This window comes from Pyrenophora tritici-repentis, chromosome 1 (genome assembly GCF_003171515.1).
Source record: "Pyrenophora tritici-repentis strain M4 chromosome 1, whole genome shotgun sequence".
NCBI classification, from domain to species: domain Eukaryota; kingdom Fungi; phylum Ascomycota; class Dothideomycetes; order Pleosporales; family Pleosporaceae; genus Pyrenophora; species Pyrenophora tritici-repentis.
This window is the reverse complement of record NC_089390.1, coordinates 5,371,260-5,383,363: the sequence shown is the minus strand read 5'-3', so window position 1 is coordinate 5,383,363 and position 12,104 is coordinate 5,371,260. Positions and strand designations below refer to the sequence as shown.

Sequence of the window (12,104 nt, the reverse complement as noted above, 5' to 3'; positions counted from 1 at the left end):
ACATGAAACGCCATTTGAATCCCCTTTGCCAGTGTTTCCTTCGTTAATATCGTCACAAGATGGACCCCCAAATGTGCCGCGCTGCTCCAAGCCCGCGCTCGCACTCGCTTTCAATGAGTGACTCTGCCGCACCATAGTGAAGGTATAGAAAGGAGAGTTGGAAAGCCAAGAAAGAAAAAACGCCAATGGTCCGTCCTGTGCAGGTAATGCGTTTTAAGGTATCAGTCGTTCAACCAAGAAGTTTGTCCTTGGGCAGGCGCTTGAGCGCTTCCTCGACGTCCTTGTGATCAACAACCACACCGCTCTCGGAACAGCGGGCCTTGGCACGGAGCTCAGAGCAGAGGTTATCAATGTCAATGGTGCCGTCTTTGAAATCTGGACGACTTGATAGTTTATCCCTGGTTGACGTTAGTAGGCGGCGTTGCACATTGCTGCATGATTTTACTGACCAGATCTTGTGGCAGTTGAGAAGTGAGTTGGGATCCTCGCCAGGAACAACTTCATCGTCACCGTCCTGCGCCTGTTCGATCTCCTCCAATGGGTTCGACTTCTGCACAGCGGGAGTGTCGCCAAAGTGGAAAGGACTGCCGTAGCCGGTGTTGAGAAAAGCGTCGTTGAAGAAGCCACCAGTGAAGTCGCCGTCTCCGACAATAGCGTTTGTCGTGTCGCGATATTCTCCGAACAGTGTGGGATCGAATTGGCCGCCGTTCTGGGTCGCAAAGTAATCGATGCCGTTGGCGGCTGGGGTAGGTGATTTGGCTGATAAGACTGCAGGAGAAGGTTTGTCGTCAGATTGGGACATCGCACGGGGCATGGGATTACGTGGGTTGCCGCAGGCCATGTTGAGCTTTTCGCAGAAGAGAACCTCACCTTCGGAGTTTCCGTGACACACATATCCGTCTGTGATTGTGTCTGCCTGTTTGGGCGATGTGTGGCTTGGTTCTGGCGATGTTCCGCAAGACGAATCTTGGTTGGGCGATGTGGAAGAAGTGGAGGGTGAATCTGATTGGCTGGATGAGCTGCTGTTGAACTGGAATACACGCGACTGTGATGCAACCGAGCTGCCGGTGTTGCTGCGGGTATTGTCCTTGTTTGGTGCGCCGTTGTTGAAACCAAAGAAGCCGTTCAGACTACCTGAACGCTGTGCGCTATGTGTGGGACCCATTGGAGCTGGTGATGCAGTAAGCGAGCCATTGGCTTTGTTGGTTGGACTGATCCGTCCAGTGCTGTTTTGTCGAACGGAAGCAGTTGGGACGGATGCGCTCTTATTCTTCGCCAAGAGGCCATTGTCGAGCAGTTGTGTGCCTGGCAGGCCACCGAATCGTGGAAACTCAAAGGAGAAGTTATTGTTATTGCTGTTATTGCTCAACATGGAGCTGAAGCCGGCGGTAAGAGGTGGGGCGCGGTTAACTCCTGTGCTGTTCAGCGACAAGCGTTTCCTGTACTCTCGGAGCTCCATCTGCAGCCGCTGCACTTGGGCGCGCAAAAGACCGTTCTCCTGGTTTGTAGCATCAGACGCCTTTTCGAGTTCCTGTACCTTGGTCTCCAAATCCTTCAGGTGCTTCTCTTTGCGCTCGCGGAACGCTCGTTGGGCGGCGCGATTCTGAGCCTTGCGCTTCTATAGCTTTTGTCAGTTAGGTCATAGTGAGCATGTCTGTAAGACGTACGGTTGTGGGCTCAGACGTCAAGGGCTTACGGCCTGGCTTCTTGGCTTGCTTGTCTTCGCCTTCTCTACGCTTGCCGCCGCCCTCGTCATCGTCGGCGTCCTCATCGCCCGGGCTCTTACGCTTCTCGCTCGAATCGCCAGGAGTGTCGCCAGGGAGCGAGCCGATCATGTCACCATCGGCATTGTCGTAGTCGAGGTTGTTGTCGTCAAGGTAGTCGATGAAGGGGCTCTCGTCTACACCAGCGTTGTTGAAGCTATTTGCGTGTACAGACTGTTGCGGAGATGTGAAGTATGCGGGATCGAGGCTGTCGAGGGAATACTGGTACTGCGAATTGTTCATGGCCTGCTTGTCGTTGGCGCCGCTGTCAAGGCCGGTGGAGAAGAGGTCGTTTGTGTTCTGGTTGTTGGAAGCGAGGGCGGCAAGCAGGAGGTCTTGCTGTGTGGCGTCGAGGTAGAAGGGCGCACCATTCTGGAAGTCGTTGGTGGTGCCTGCCATTGCGTACAGTGTGGAGAGGAAAGTCGTAGTTGATTGATCGTATGCGGCGTGGTGAGGCGGGCGGGCAGAGGGGTCGCCTATCTACCTGATACGTCCGGAGAACGGTTTCGCCACCCGGAAGCCCGCAATATGAACAGCGTGCGCGTGGAGATGGAGTCAGTTGGCATGCACGACGCAAAACGTCCGGAGTAGCGTGCGTGGCGAGTCGAGGCGGCGCGGCAGTCACGGAGGCCGGCAGCTCGGAGGTAAAAGTGCCCACGGAGGGTGACGCGTATAGCCGCAGTTGAGAAACAGCGACGTAGAGGAAGACTAGACAGGTAGGAAAGAATTGGGTAGTTTGGGTAAAGGGTGGTCAGATGATGGAGGAGCAATGATGCGAGATGTCGATTTGCAGCCTCAAGCACAGCCTGATGGCCCTGGTCGGGTACGGCGCCCTTACTGGACGGACGGGTTCCGGGCGAGTCGTGGGAGCGACGCTCGTGGGAATGGGAAAAAGTGGTAGCGGGTGGGAAATCACGTCACTGATAGATTGTATGCACGAGTATGACTGGTTTGACAGAATCAGGATGTGAGAAAGGGCGCAGCTGGCGCAGCATGAGGTCGGCTCTTTGATTGCTAAGCACAAAGCAGGGTGGGGTAGGAAAGAAGGCCATCGAAGATAGTGCAATGACTGGCTGGGGTTCCTGGTAGGGCGACTAGTAAAAGTTTATTTCTTACGACGACAACACTTTCGTTACAAGTAGACACAATCATGGCTTCACGGTTTTGAGCCATCGCCATGTCGTAGTACTGCGGCGTCTTCTGCATGCTGCTGATTCAGATGTACAGGGATGGTTCGCAACAACCTTCCCAAGACGGCTATGCACTGAAGCTCAAGTGCCAGGCAACGACGAGACGGAACGGGTGTTCACGCCCTTGTTCATTTGGTTGAGATTGATTGCGCTTCAGAAATGATACTTGGTACCAGTTGCGTGTTCATGTTGACAGTACTTGAAAGTTTCGTCATGGGAAAATAGTTCCCGACACTAGATGACGTTGACATGATAGATGCATATGTTGCAGACATGCGCCATACGCATGTGTTTGTGATGAAATCCCCGGAGTCGTTCACCTCTCGCATGCGATGTAGGCGTAGGGCTGAATGGTGGAGAGAGGGTCCAGGCCGTGGGGCCGCGCCAAGACCAGTGCTTGCCTTGGAGCGTCACTGTCTGTCGCGACTTCAACGACCGCAACAGCGACCTCGAGAGAAGTTTATCCACCACAACCACAAACTTCACCACGCGCATGCCCAAAATGGCGGACAACACCAAGCACCTGAAGAATGCCATCAACGCGAAGAGGCAAGAAATTGCCCAGCAGGAGGCCCAGCGCGCCGAATGGGCAGACAGTGTAGGTTCTCGCACCATCAAGATAATACCATGACTGTGCTAACATTCTCCAGCTCACCGAGATCGAAAAGCTATCGGAGCTCCAGGGCGAATCTGAGGATATGAAGGCCATGCGTGTTGAAATGCTCGAGTCCATCGCCGCACACGATGCGCGACTTAAAAAGCTGCGCCCTGAGCTTGCCGCTCTAGAGGCCGAACTTCCTCAGGCCCCTGCTGAGCCGGCCGGCCCAAAGTTCGACCCCGAAAAGCATCCTCTCCTTCGCAAGACCATGGAGAAGGTGGAGCCGGAGAAAGTCGTCGTCTTCAACATCGGCGACATCTGTGAGGCGCAATGGACAGACAGGTCGTGGTACAAGGCCAAGATCCAGAGTATTCTTGGATCTGTGTCGGCTCCGAAATATCTTGTGCGCTTCATCGAATATGACGACACCTTGACTGTCGACCGCAGTGCAGTGCGCGCTCTCCCCACCAAGCGCAAGCGGGAAGCGGAGCCTGCCTCTGCCCCAGCGCCTTCAACGCCCGTCACATCCACACCACATGTCATCTCGGGCCCTGCCAGCATGAACCCTAACGCCCAGGCTGCCAAGAATGCCGGTGCCGCGGATGATGGAGAAACAAAGAAGGCCAGCCGAGTCCCTAATAAGGGTACGCTCAAGAAAAGAATGTCTGCTTGGAACGACTTCCAGAACAAAGCCACCAAGAAGGGTATTGCCAAAAAGGAGTCCATGTTCCGCACCAGCACCGCAGCTGGCAGTCGAGGTAAGCACTGACATTATTCATTCATCTGAAGATTGCTAATAATGTATAGTCGGCTTCACGGGCTCGGGCAAGGGCATGACTGAGACGCACAAGCGCACGCGTTACGACCACAAGGGCGATGCTGAAAAGGACGAAGAATACGCTGCGGACCGCAAGCGCATGTGAACAGCACGTCCAGCAGCCACCATCACATGGTATGTGAATGTGCAAGCAAACCTCCATTGATGGTTTGAATCTCTGGCTTACGTTGCCCCCGCGACCTTAGACCTAGGCACACCTGGCGATACAGCTACGTGGACGATTCACAACTGGTCGAGACGCAAAGCTCGTTAGCTTTGCACTGAACGAGCATAAGCTAACCTGACGCAGGCCTTGTCGCACACTATGGCGTCACATTATGACTTGTTCCTTCATCACGGCGTCTATGACACTCGCATATTCCTCGGTATGAGTTCTCGATACATACACTTTGCTTCTGAGCCAAGTCACTAAGCTCGATCCGCTCGATAGGCGTTAGATACCCTTCCATTTGGCACTTATCACGGACATGATATGAGGAGGACTGGTTTTCTTGTGAGGTAAGACATACCCCTTTGAGCTCCACTTGGATGGTGTGTAATGATCCTCTACTTTCCTTGTATCTACATTGCCTTTGCAAGTACATAGCGTCTGCGCGACACGATGCGGTCGGCAGGGCAATGGTGTCTAGAAGATATGAAAAATTGCAACAGGCTTCTCATCTGCAAACTGTGACACTTGATCGCTTCGTTATTATAGCATGGTGATGCTGAAGCTTGAATATCATGCATATGCGGTGGTTGCTCGGCATCTTCGCGAGAGCCCCGCGGCCCACCATGCGCCTGCCGGCGTCTTCGCGTGTCGTAGCTCCGACTTCACCCCACGCCTCAATGGCGCAGCTATCGCGACGCGCCCGTCAACAAAGAAGTGCAGGACATGTCGGAGCAATGTCATAGACCCACCAGCTTGAAATCCTCGTTGTCATCATGGAGGCCGACTGGGATGAGGTATAGCTAGCTTTTCTCTATACTTAGCCTGCAATCATTATCGCAGCCCTCAACACTACAAGCGCATAGCGACTGACTGTTGCATAGCTAGCCATCGTTCATCTGCCGCCCCCGGGACCGCATCTGCCCGCCGTACCCATATCGACGTTTGCTTTTGATACGACGCAAGAGTTACTATGGACTGGTAATAATCATGTGAGTACGTTCACACACGACCGACGCCAGGTGCACTAGGTTAACCATCCATAGGGAAGGGTGACGTCCTTGTACGGACCGCACCTCGAACGATACACTGCATTTCGCGGACATGCACCTCCCGACGGGCCCGTTAAACAATTTCTCTTCACCGAAAAGGGCATAATTTCAATCTCAAAACAAAGCGTTCACTACTCGCACCGTCGCGGGCTCACACAATGGCATTTGACGTATGTTGAGACAAACGAATGTCGACGGGCAGCTGCTGATTACCAGCGATAGGAATCCCGATTTCAAAGATCTGAAATGCATGAACTTCACATCCAAGGGCACACGCGAGATTCTTGTCGCAGGGTGTCAAGAGCAAATGTTCAAAGTAGATGTTGAAAAGGGAGTTGTAACAGAAACTGTAGGTCTGGAGCTTGCTGCAGTCCTACACTGCTAATGCTATACAGCTACCTGCTGAAGCCCAGTATACAATCATGAAACGCGCTGGCCAATACCTCTGCGCTGCAACCAAGAACGGCGGCATCCATATTATTGACTCGAATTCGCTATCGGTAATCAAAATCTTCGAAGGACATACAGGTAGCATCAGCGACATGGACGCCAAGGGCGATTTCCTCGCAACATGTGGCTGGTCGCCGAGGCAGCAGTATGCGTACATGCTTGATCCCTTCACAAATGTCTTCTCGTTGAAGACACTGAAGCAGCTTCCTCCTATCCCTTTCCATACCGGTGCAGCATTTGTGCGCATGCATCCACGCATGTCGACTACGGCCTTTATCGCGTCACAAAACGGCCAGATGCAGGTTATTGACCTTATGAATCCCGACTCGGCAAATCTTCGTCAGTTGAATCTGTATGAATCCTATCTGACGGGCTTCGAGATGGCGCCTTCCGGTGAGGCTATTGCACTAGCAGACTCCAACTCTACCATTCATCTATGGGGCTCCCCAACAAAAGTACACTTTCCGGAATACAGTAACCCTACAGAATTTGCAGATCAACATGTGACGCCCCAAGTATCCATGGACTGGAGTCCGGATAAGTATGTGGTGTAATTGCAATGCTTGCGCCCCGCTAATATGATCAGGCCACTGAACACTATCGGCATGCCCTACTACAAAGAACAGCTTCTGTCAAGTTGGCCGAGTCATCTCGTTTTCGAAGTTGGCGCTCCCCCGCCAAAAATCGACAGCATGATACTGAATAACATGACGCGAACTGAGATTGGGTTCTTTGCGAAAAATCCTAGAACCAAGCGCAGGAATCAGGCTGAAGCGACACGACACGTTGATAGAGTCAGCGACTCGCTGTCGGCGCCCAAGTTCTTGAGCGAAAAGTCACGATCTTCACAGTCCTTTACCGAGCCAGACGCCAAGCTATCAGAGACAATGGAGACGTTGACTGACTTGCACCTCGACGATGTGACTAGGAAGGATGTCCCAGCCATGTACGGAAACGTGGAGATCAAGTACAGCAAATTCGGTGTAGATGACTTTGATTTTGCGTACGTTTGCAACTATGCCACCTGTTCTTGACCTGACCAGTTCTAGATACTATAACCAAACTCCCTACTCTGGCTTGGAAACGCACATAACCAATTCTTACGCTAACCCACTCCTACAACTCTTCCGGTTCACGCCACTGATTCGGAATCTCGCGCTGCAGCATACTGCCTCACCCTGTCTCTTTGAGTCTTGTCTTCTTTGCGAACTAGGCTTTCTGATAGACATGCTGGAGAAGGCTGCTGGTCTCAACTGTCAAGCATCCAATTTCCTAAAAACGTTCAGCGGGCTCTCCAATGCAGTGTCACTGAACCTACTGGAGGAGTTTGCGCCAAATGTGGCTCTAACGAGCATGATCCAGAACTTGAACCGATTTCTGCTCGACAAGGTTTCTGAAGAGTTCCGACAGATGTTGCCTGGTCATACTGGACCGTCAGCAATGGATCAAGTACTGGAAACCCAGGCCAGAGCGAGTATGCGCTGCGCGCAATGCAACAACGAGACAATTCGCGGGGGCAAGAACTTTGTCAATGAGCTAGTATACCCAGCAAAACATGTCATGAAAAATACCCGGATACCGCGCCCCACGTTTTCGCAGATTCTCAAAGCTAGTGTCGAGCGTCAAGATCAAACTAGGGGCTGGTGCACCAAGTGCAACCGATATCAACAGATGGTACAAAGGAAGACTATCCAGTCGGTTCCTGGTGTGTTGATGCTCAATGCGGCAATCCAAAGTCACGAAGCGAAGTTGTTGTGGTCAATGCCGAATTGGCTACCACAAGAGGTGGGTATCATAGTAGATCAGGGCCAATTCTTCTGCTTCGAAGGTCAAGATTTGAAGTTACATTTGCAGCGCGGCGTGCACCAGATCATGGTGTATGAGCTTGTTGGAATCGTTGCCGATATCAATAGTGGGGAGCACCAAAAGCCACATTTGGTGGCGACGATAAACACAGGACCATCGTCACGAGAGGAGGATGCGGAAGATAGGTGGCACCTTTTCAACGACTTCTTGGTGAGGCCGATACCTAAAGAGGAAGCTTTGCGATTTGAACCAAGCTGGAAGCTACCGTCGGTTTTGGCCTTCCAGGTGAAGACCGCCCGCAATAAGATCGATGACTCATGGAAGGAGAATCTGGACACGTCCATCTTATACCGGTGGTGGTCCTCCAACCCCACGCCTCCAGAGTCGAAATTCAAATTACTCCAGCATGCAACAGAGGCGCCACGTCCCGGCTACCCCGTCGCCATAGACGCCGAGTTCATCCGCCTCCAAGCCGAAGAAATCGAAATGAAGGCCGACGGCACACGACAAACCATCCGTCCCGACCGCAAAGGCCTCGCCCGAGTCTCCGTCTGCCGCGGCCAAGGCGAACACGCAGGTCTCCCCTTCATCGATGACTACATCGCCGTAACCGAACAAGTAGTCGACTACCTAACTGAATGGTCCGGAATCTCCCCAGGAGACCTAAGCCGCGAGACCTCCCCGCACGCCCCCGTCTCCTTAAAGCACGCGTACAAAAAGCTCTGGCTCCTCCTCAACCTCGGCTGCGTCTTCGTCGGCCACTCCCTCGCAAACGACTTCCGCACAATCAATATCCACGTGCCTAAAAATCAGGTCGTAGATACCTCGAATCTCTGGTTCAAGCCAGACTTTAAAAGGAAGCTCAATCTCAAGTTCTTGGCCTGGTGTGTACTCAAGGAAAGTATTCAGGAGGATACGCATGATTCGATTGAGGATGCGACGACGGCGCTGAAGCTGTGGAGGAAGTGGCAAGAGTTTGAGGATGCCGGCGTGTTGGAACAGATGCTTAATGATGTTTATGCGAAAGGTAGTACGGTGGGATTTAAGGCGCCGGGCAGTGGGGCTAGGGTGGTGAGTGGGAGGCATGGGGGTAGAGGGGGGAGTGGTGGGAGTGGCGAGGTGTCGGAGGTGCTGACTACGCCGAAGAAGGGGGGGAGTCAGTTTGGGGGCGTTGGATTTAGGAGTCCGATGAGGAGGCCGTAGGGAGGGGTGGGGGAGGTGAGGTGGAAGAGGTGAGGTAGGCTAGGGTTATTGATATTGAAAATGCGTAATTCTTTTCGTGTTGTTACTGCTTTGAGCAACCTGTGAGTTGAACTTTTGATTTGCACGTCTTCCCCTGTCTCTCACGTTCTCCAACGAAAGAAGAAATACAGCATATGAGAAACTTCAAAAGTAGGTGTGTTGCTCATCTGGCTCATTGGTCTAGTCCCCTATTTCTATTCTCCCCCTATCTCTCCCTTCTGTTCTTCATCTTCCACTCTCATTTCACCTTCTTAACCTCTACATCACACACTCTCTGCATCACTTCTTCGCCAGCTCCCCCAACGCCGCCGCCCAAACTAAACACCACGTCCGACTCGTCCCACCATCAATCCACCGCTCATCCCAAAACCCATCAATCCCATCCCTGAAGAACGCGTAACTAGCCTTGGGATCCACAATCGCCAAATTCGCATACAAAATACTGCGCCACCCCCCCTCAACATTACACCTGCCCTCGCTAAAAAATGCATCCCACTCCTCGCGCACCCACTGCCTGGGCCGCAACAACAACGTGGCGGGGGTAAGCGGCAGCATGTGGATCCCGTGGATGAGGGAGGGTGACAAGGTGAAGTAGGAGCATTCGCAAAAGGTGCTGTGGCGCGCGTAGGTGCTGGCGTAGTCGACTCTGTTTTCGAAGAGGACGCCGCAGATTTTGTTGGCGAGGTAGCGGGGGGGATGGTGGGGGTTTGTTGAGAGAAGGGCGATGTAGGTTGGGAATGTGCGGGACTGGAGGGATAGTTGTAGTGCGGCTTTTTGCATGTATCGTTAGCTATTATATTAGGGAAGAAAAAAGGGGTAGGCTGGGGAGGGAAATGGAAACATAATGACGTACCCCTCTTCTCCATTGCCCCATCGCCGATAACTCGTCCCCAGACTTTGACTGCAAAACTTGAAAATCCATCTTCACCCATACACTCGATATGTTTTCCATCTGGTGACTCAGTAAGGCCTTTGCTCCAACTATGTCCATGCCACCAATCGAACGAGCGTTGGAACGGGTAATCCCTCCCCTCATACTCGCTCTCTGCGAAATCTTTCACCAGCATATTCGTCCACGCCTTATTATCGCCTTGTGCCAACCAACTCGGGTCCAAGTACCCAATCACAGCAGCCGTGTATATGAAATACGAATAATGCACGTGATGGTCGTTATAATACGTATTTCCAAAGTCAGCAGCTGCATCTGTGAAGCCAGCAGCTGAGATGACGCCTTTCCAGTTGTCGTCGTAGTAGAGGGGGTGACGTTGGGTGTTTGCGATGTATTTCGCTAGTTCGGTTTTTAGTTTCGTGAGGCCTGCGAGGGCAATGGCTGTGTGGCAGAGTATGTCGTGGATGACCCAAACAATGGTTGCGAATTTTGCAAAGGCTTTTCCCGCAAAGTACATGCTTTCTTGTGGTATCTTGTCCGTCATGGCGCGGCGGAGGTCGCGTTCTGCGACGGCGGCTATGAGGGCGAGGACGCCGGGTGGGTATCGGATCTTTGTGTTGGCGCCCATGGAGGGGATCCAGGGGCTAAGGAAGAGGGAGAGGGGTAGATTGGGCTCGATGAAGGTGAGTTTTTCCGCCCAGATGGCTGTTGCAATGCCTTTTGTTGTTGTGCGGAGGCGGAGAGTGGTGATGTGCGGACGGAGATCTGGGTCTAGGGATGCGATGTGGTGTGGAAGGGCAAACATTAGAAGAGGTGCGGTTCCGATTTTGCTGTAGCGGAACGTGTATGTTCCTTTTCCGTCGGTGACGGTGGCGGTGAGTTTGGCTTCGCAGACAAAGGTTCCACAGGCGCGGTCGTAGAGTGCTTCCCCTTCTACGCCGAGGGGGTTTTTGGCTACTTGGATAGTACCTTTGAAGTTGGGGGGTCCGACGAGCGTGTTGGGATCGAGCCAGGTGAAGCCTGTGGCGTCGTAGGATATGTTGGCAACGGGGTTGACGTACATGACCCAGGACTGCCCGTTCTTTTCGTGCAGGCAGTATTTGAAGGTTCTTCCTAGCATCGTGGGTCCGACCATGTCGACGAAGCCGCGGCCACCGGTTTGTATCATGGGTGTTGCATTACGGTAGCCGGCAGTGATGAAGCTCATGCCCTGGACAACGGGAAAGGTAATCTTCGGTTCTTGCGGCGTAGAGTGAGCGATAAGATTGATGTTGACGGAAAAGGGAAGATGCGTGTCTGTTGTCAGGATAGTCCTTGCGTCAAGTTCCACGGCAGATAGAACGAGGTTTTGCTTGCGTACGGGGTTGATGTAGCCCTTTGCGGGATCTCCTGGCTGAAACACCAAATCTGATTCTTCAACATGGCTCATGCACATGCCCCAAGTCTGCACCTGGCCAATTTCCATCCATCCCTTGCCCCACCAAAGACTGTACGGGTGCGTCCAGATTGGCTGGTTCTGCTTCCCGAGGAATGCATTGGCATAGAAGCTGTTTGTGTGCATAGTCCGCCTGTCGTCATCCTCCACTCCCGTCCTAGGCACTGGGTGATGACGTCCAATGGGTATCTGCGGAAGGATATCGTCGGCCTGTATTGGTGTGAAGATGTTGTCAAGAGGGACCTCGTCTGTATCGTTGCTTTTGGTACTAGAGGAAGTCTTGATGCTTCGACGGTTATCGCGCCATGATCCAAACCATGATTCTTTCCGAGCGAGCTTTGCTAAAGAGACCTGTGGAGACAGAGGTCGAGCATGCGATGGTCCCATAGACGACATCTCGAGGGTAAGCGCACGCGTGAGGCCAAGGTAGACAATGTGAGGTGTATTTGCGTTTGTAGTGAGTAGCAAGGCTGCCAAGGTGTAGTAATAGGTCGTGTATCAATGCAGTTCGCGGTAATAGGCCATGCGAGATAATAGAGGCGGTATGGTGTAGCTTGAGAACTTCAAAGAGTCTGGCACAAAAGGCCGCCATCGTGACCTGGTGTCAAGGTTGGGAAGTGACGGCTGGTTGGTTTGCTAAGTAACGTGAGGTTTGCGCATTTGCGCGTTCAAACAGACGCTTGCCCCATCCCA

At 52.8% G+C, this 12,104-nt stretch overlaps 4 protein-coding genes across 4 annotated transcripts; 2 read left to right on the top strand and 2 right to left on the bottom strand.

Moving 5' to 3' along the window:
* Positions 1–229: 229 nt before the first annotated feature.
* On the bottom strand, positions 230–2,162 carry PtrM4_021050 (AP1 transcription factor; the record flags this gene model as incomplete). Its single annotated transcript, XM_001931949.2, has 3 exons — positions 230–398; positions 450–1,618; positions 1,668–2,162. 3 exons carry the CDS (start codon positions 2,160–2,162, stop codon positions 230–232), a joined length of 1,833 nt encoding a protein of 610 aa, XP_001931984.1.
* A 1,293-nt stretch (positions 2,163–3,455) lies between these two features.
* PtrM4_021040 (TUDOR multi-domain protein) lies at positions 3,456–4,474 on the top strand (the record flags this gene model as incomplete). The annotated part of the gene is made up of 3 exons (XM_001931948.1): positions 3,456–3,551; positions 3,604–4,309; positions 4,359–4,474. 3 exons carry the CDS (start codon positions 3,456–3,458, stop codon positions 4,472–4,474), a joined length of 918 nt encoding a protein of 305 aa, XP_001931983.1.
* An 839-nt stretch (positions 4,475–5,313) lies between these two features.
* On the top strand, positions 5,314–8,920 carry PtrM4_021030 (PAB-dependent poly(A)-specific ribonuclease subunit pan2; the record flags this gene model as incomplete). The annotated part of the gene is made up of 8 exons (XM_066103428.1): positions 5,314–5,334; positions 5,422–5,529; positions 5,584–5,759; positions 5,812–5,938; positions 5,985–6,580; positions 6,626–7,042; positions 7,089–8,872; positions 8,913–8,920. 8 exons carry the CDS (start codon positions 5,314–5,316, stop codon positions 8,918–8,920), a joined length of 3,237 nt encoding a protein of 1,078 aa, XP_065965630.1.
* Positions 8,921–9,366: 446 nt separating this feature from the next.
* PtrM4_021020 (ACF2, glycosyl hydrolase) lies at positions 9,367–11,807 on the bottom strand (the record flags this gene model as incomplete). The annotated part of the gene is made up of 2 exons (XM_001931946.2): positions 9,367–9,857; positions 9,941–11,807. The coding sequence occupies 2 exons, from the start codon at positions 11,805–11,807 to the stop codon at positions 9,367–9,369; spliced, it is 2,358 nt and encodes a 785-aa protein (XP_001931981.2).
* Between the last annotated feature and the right edge of the window lie 297 nt (positions 11,808–12,104).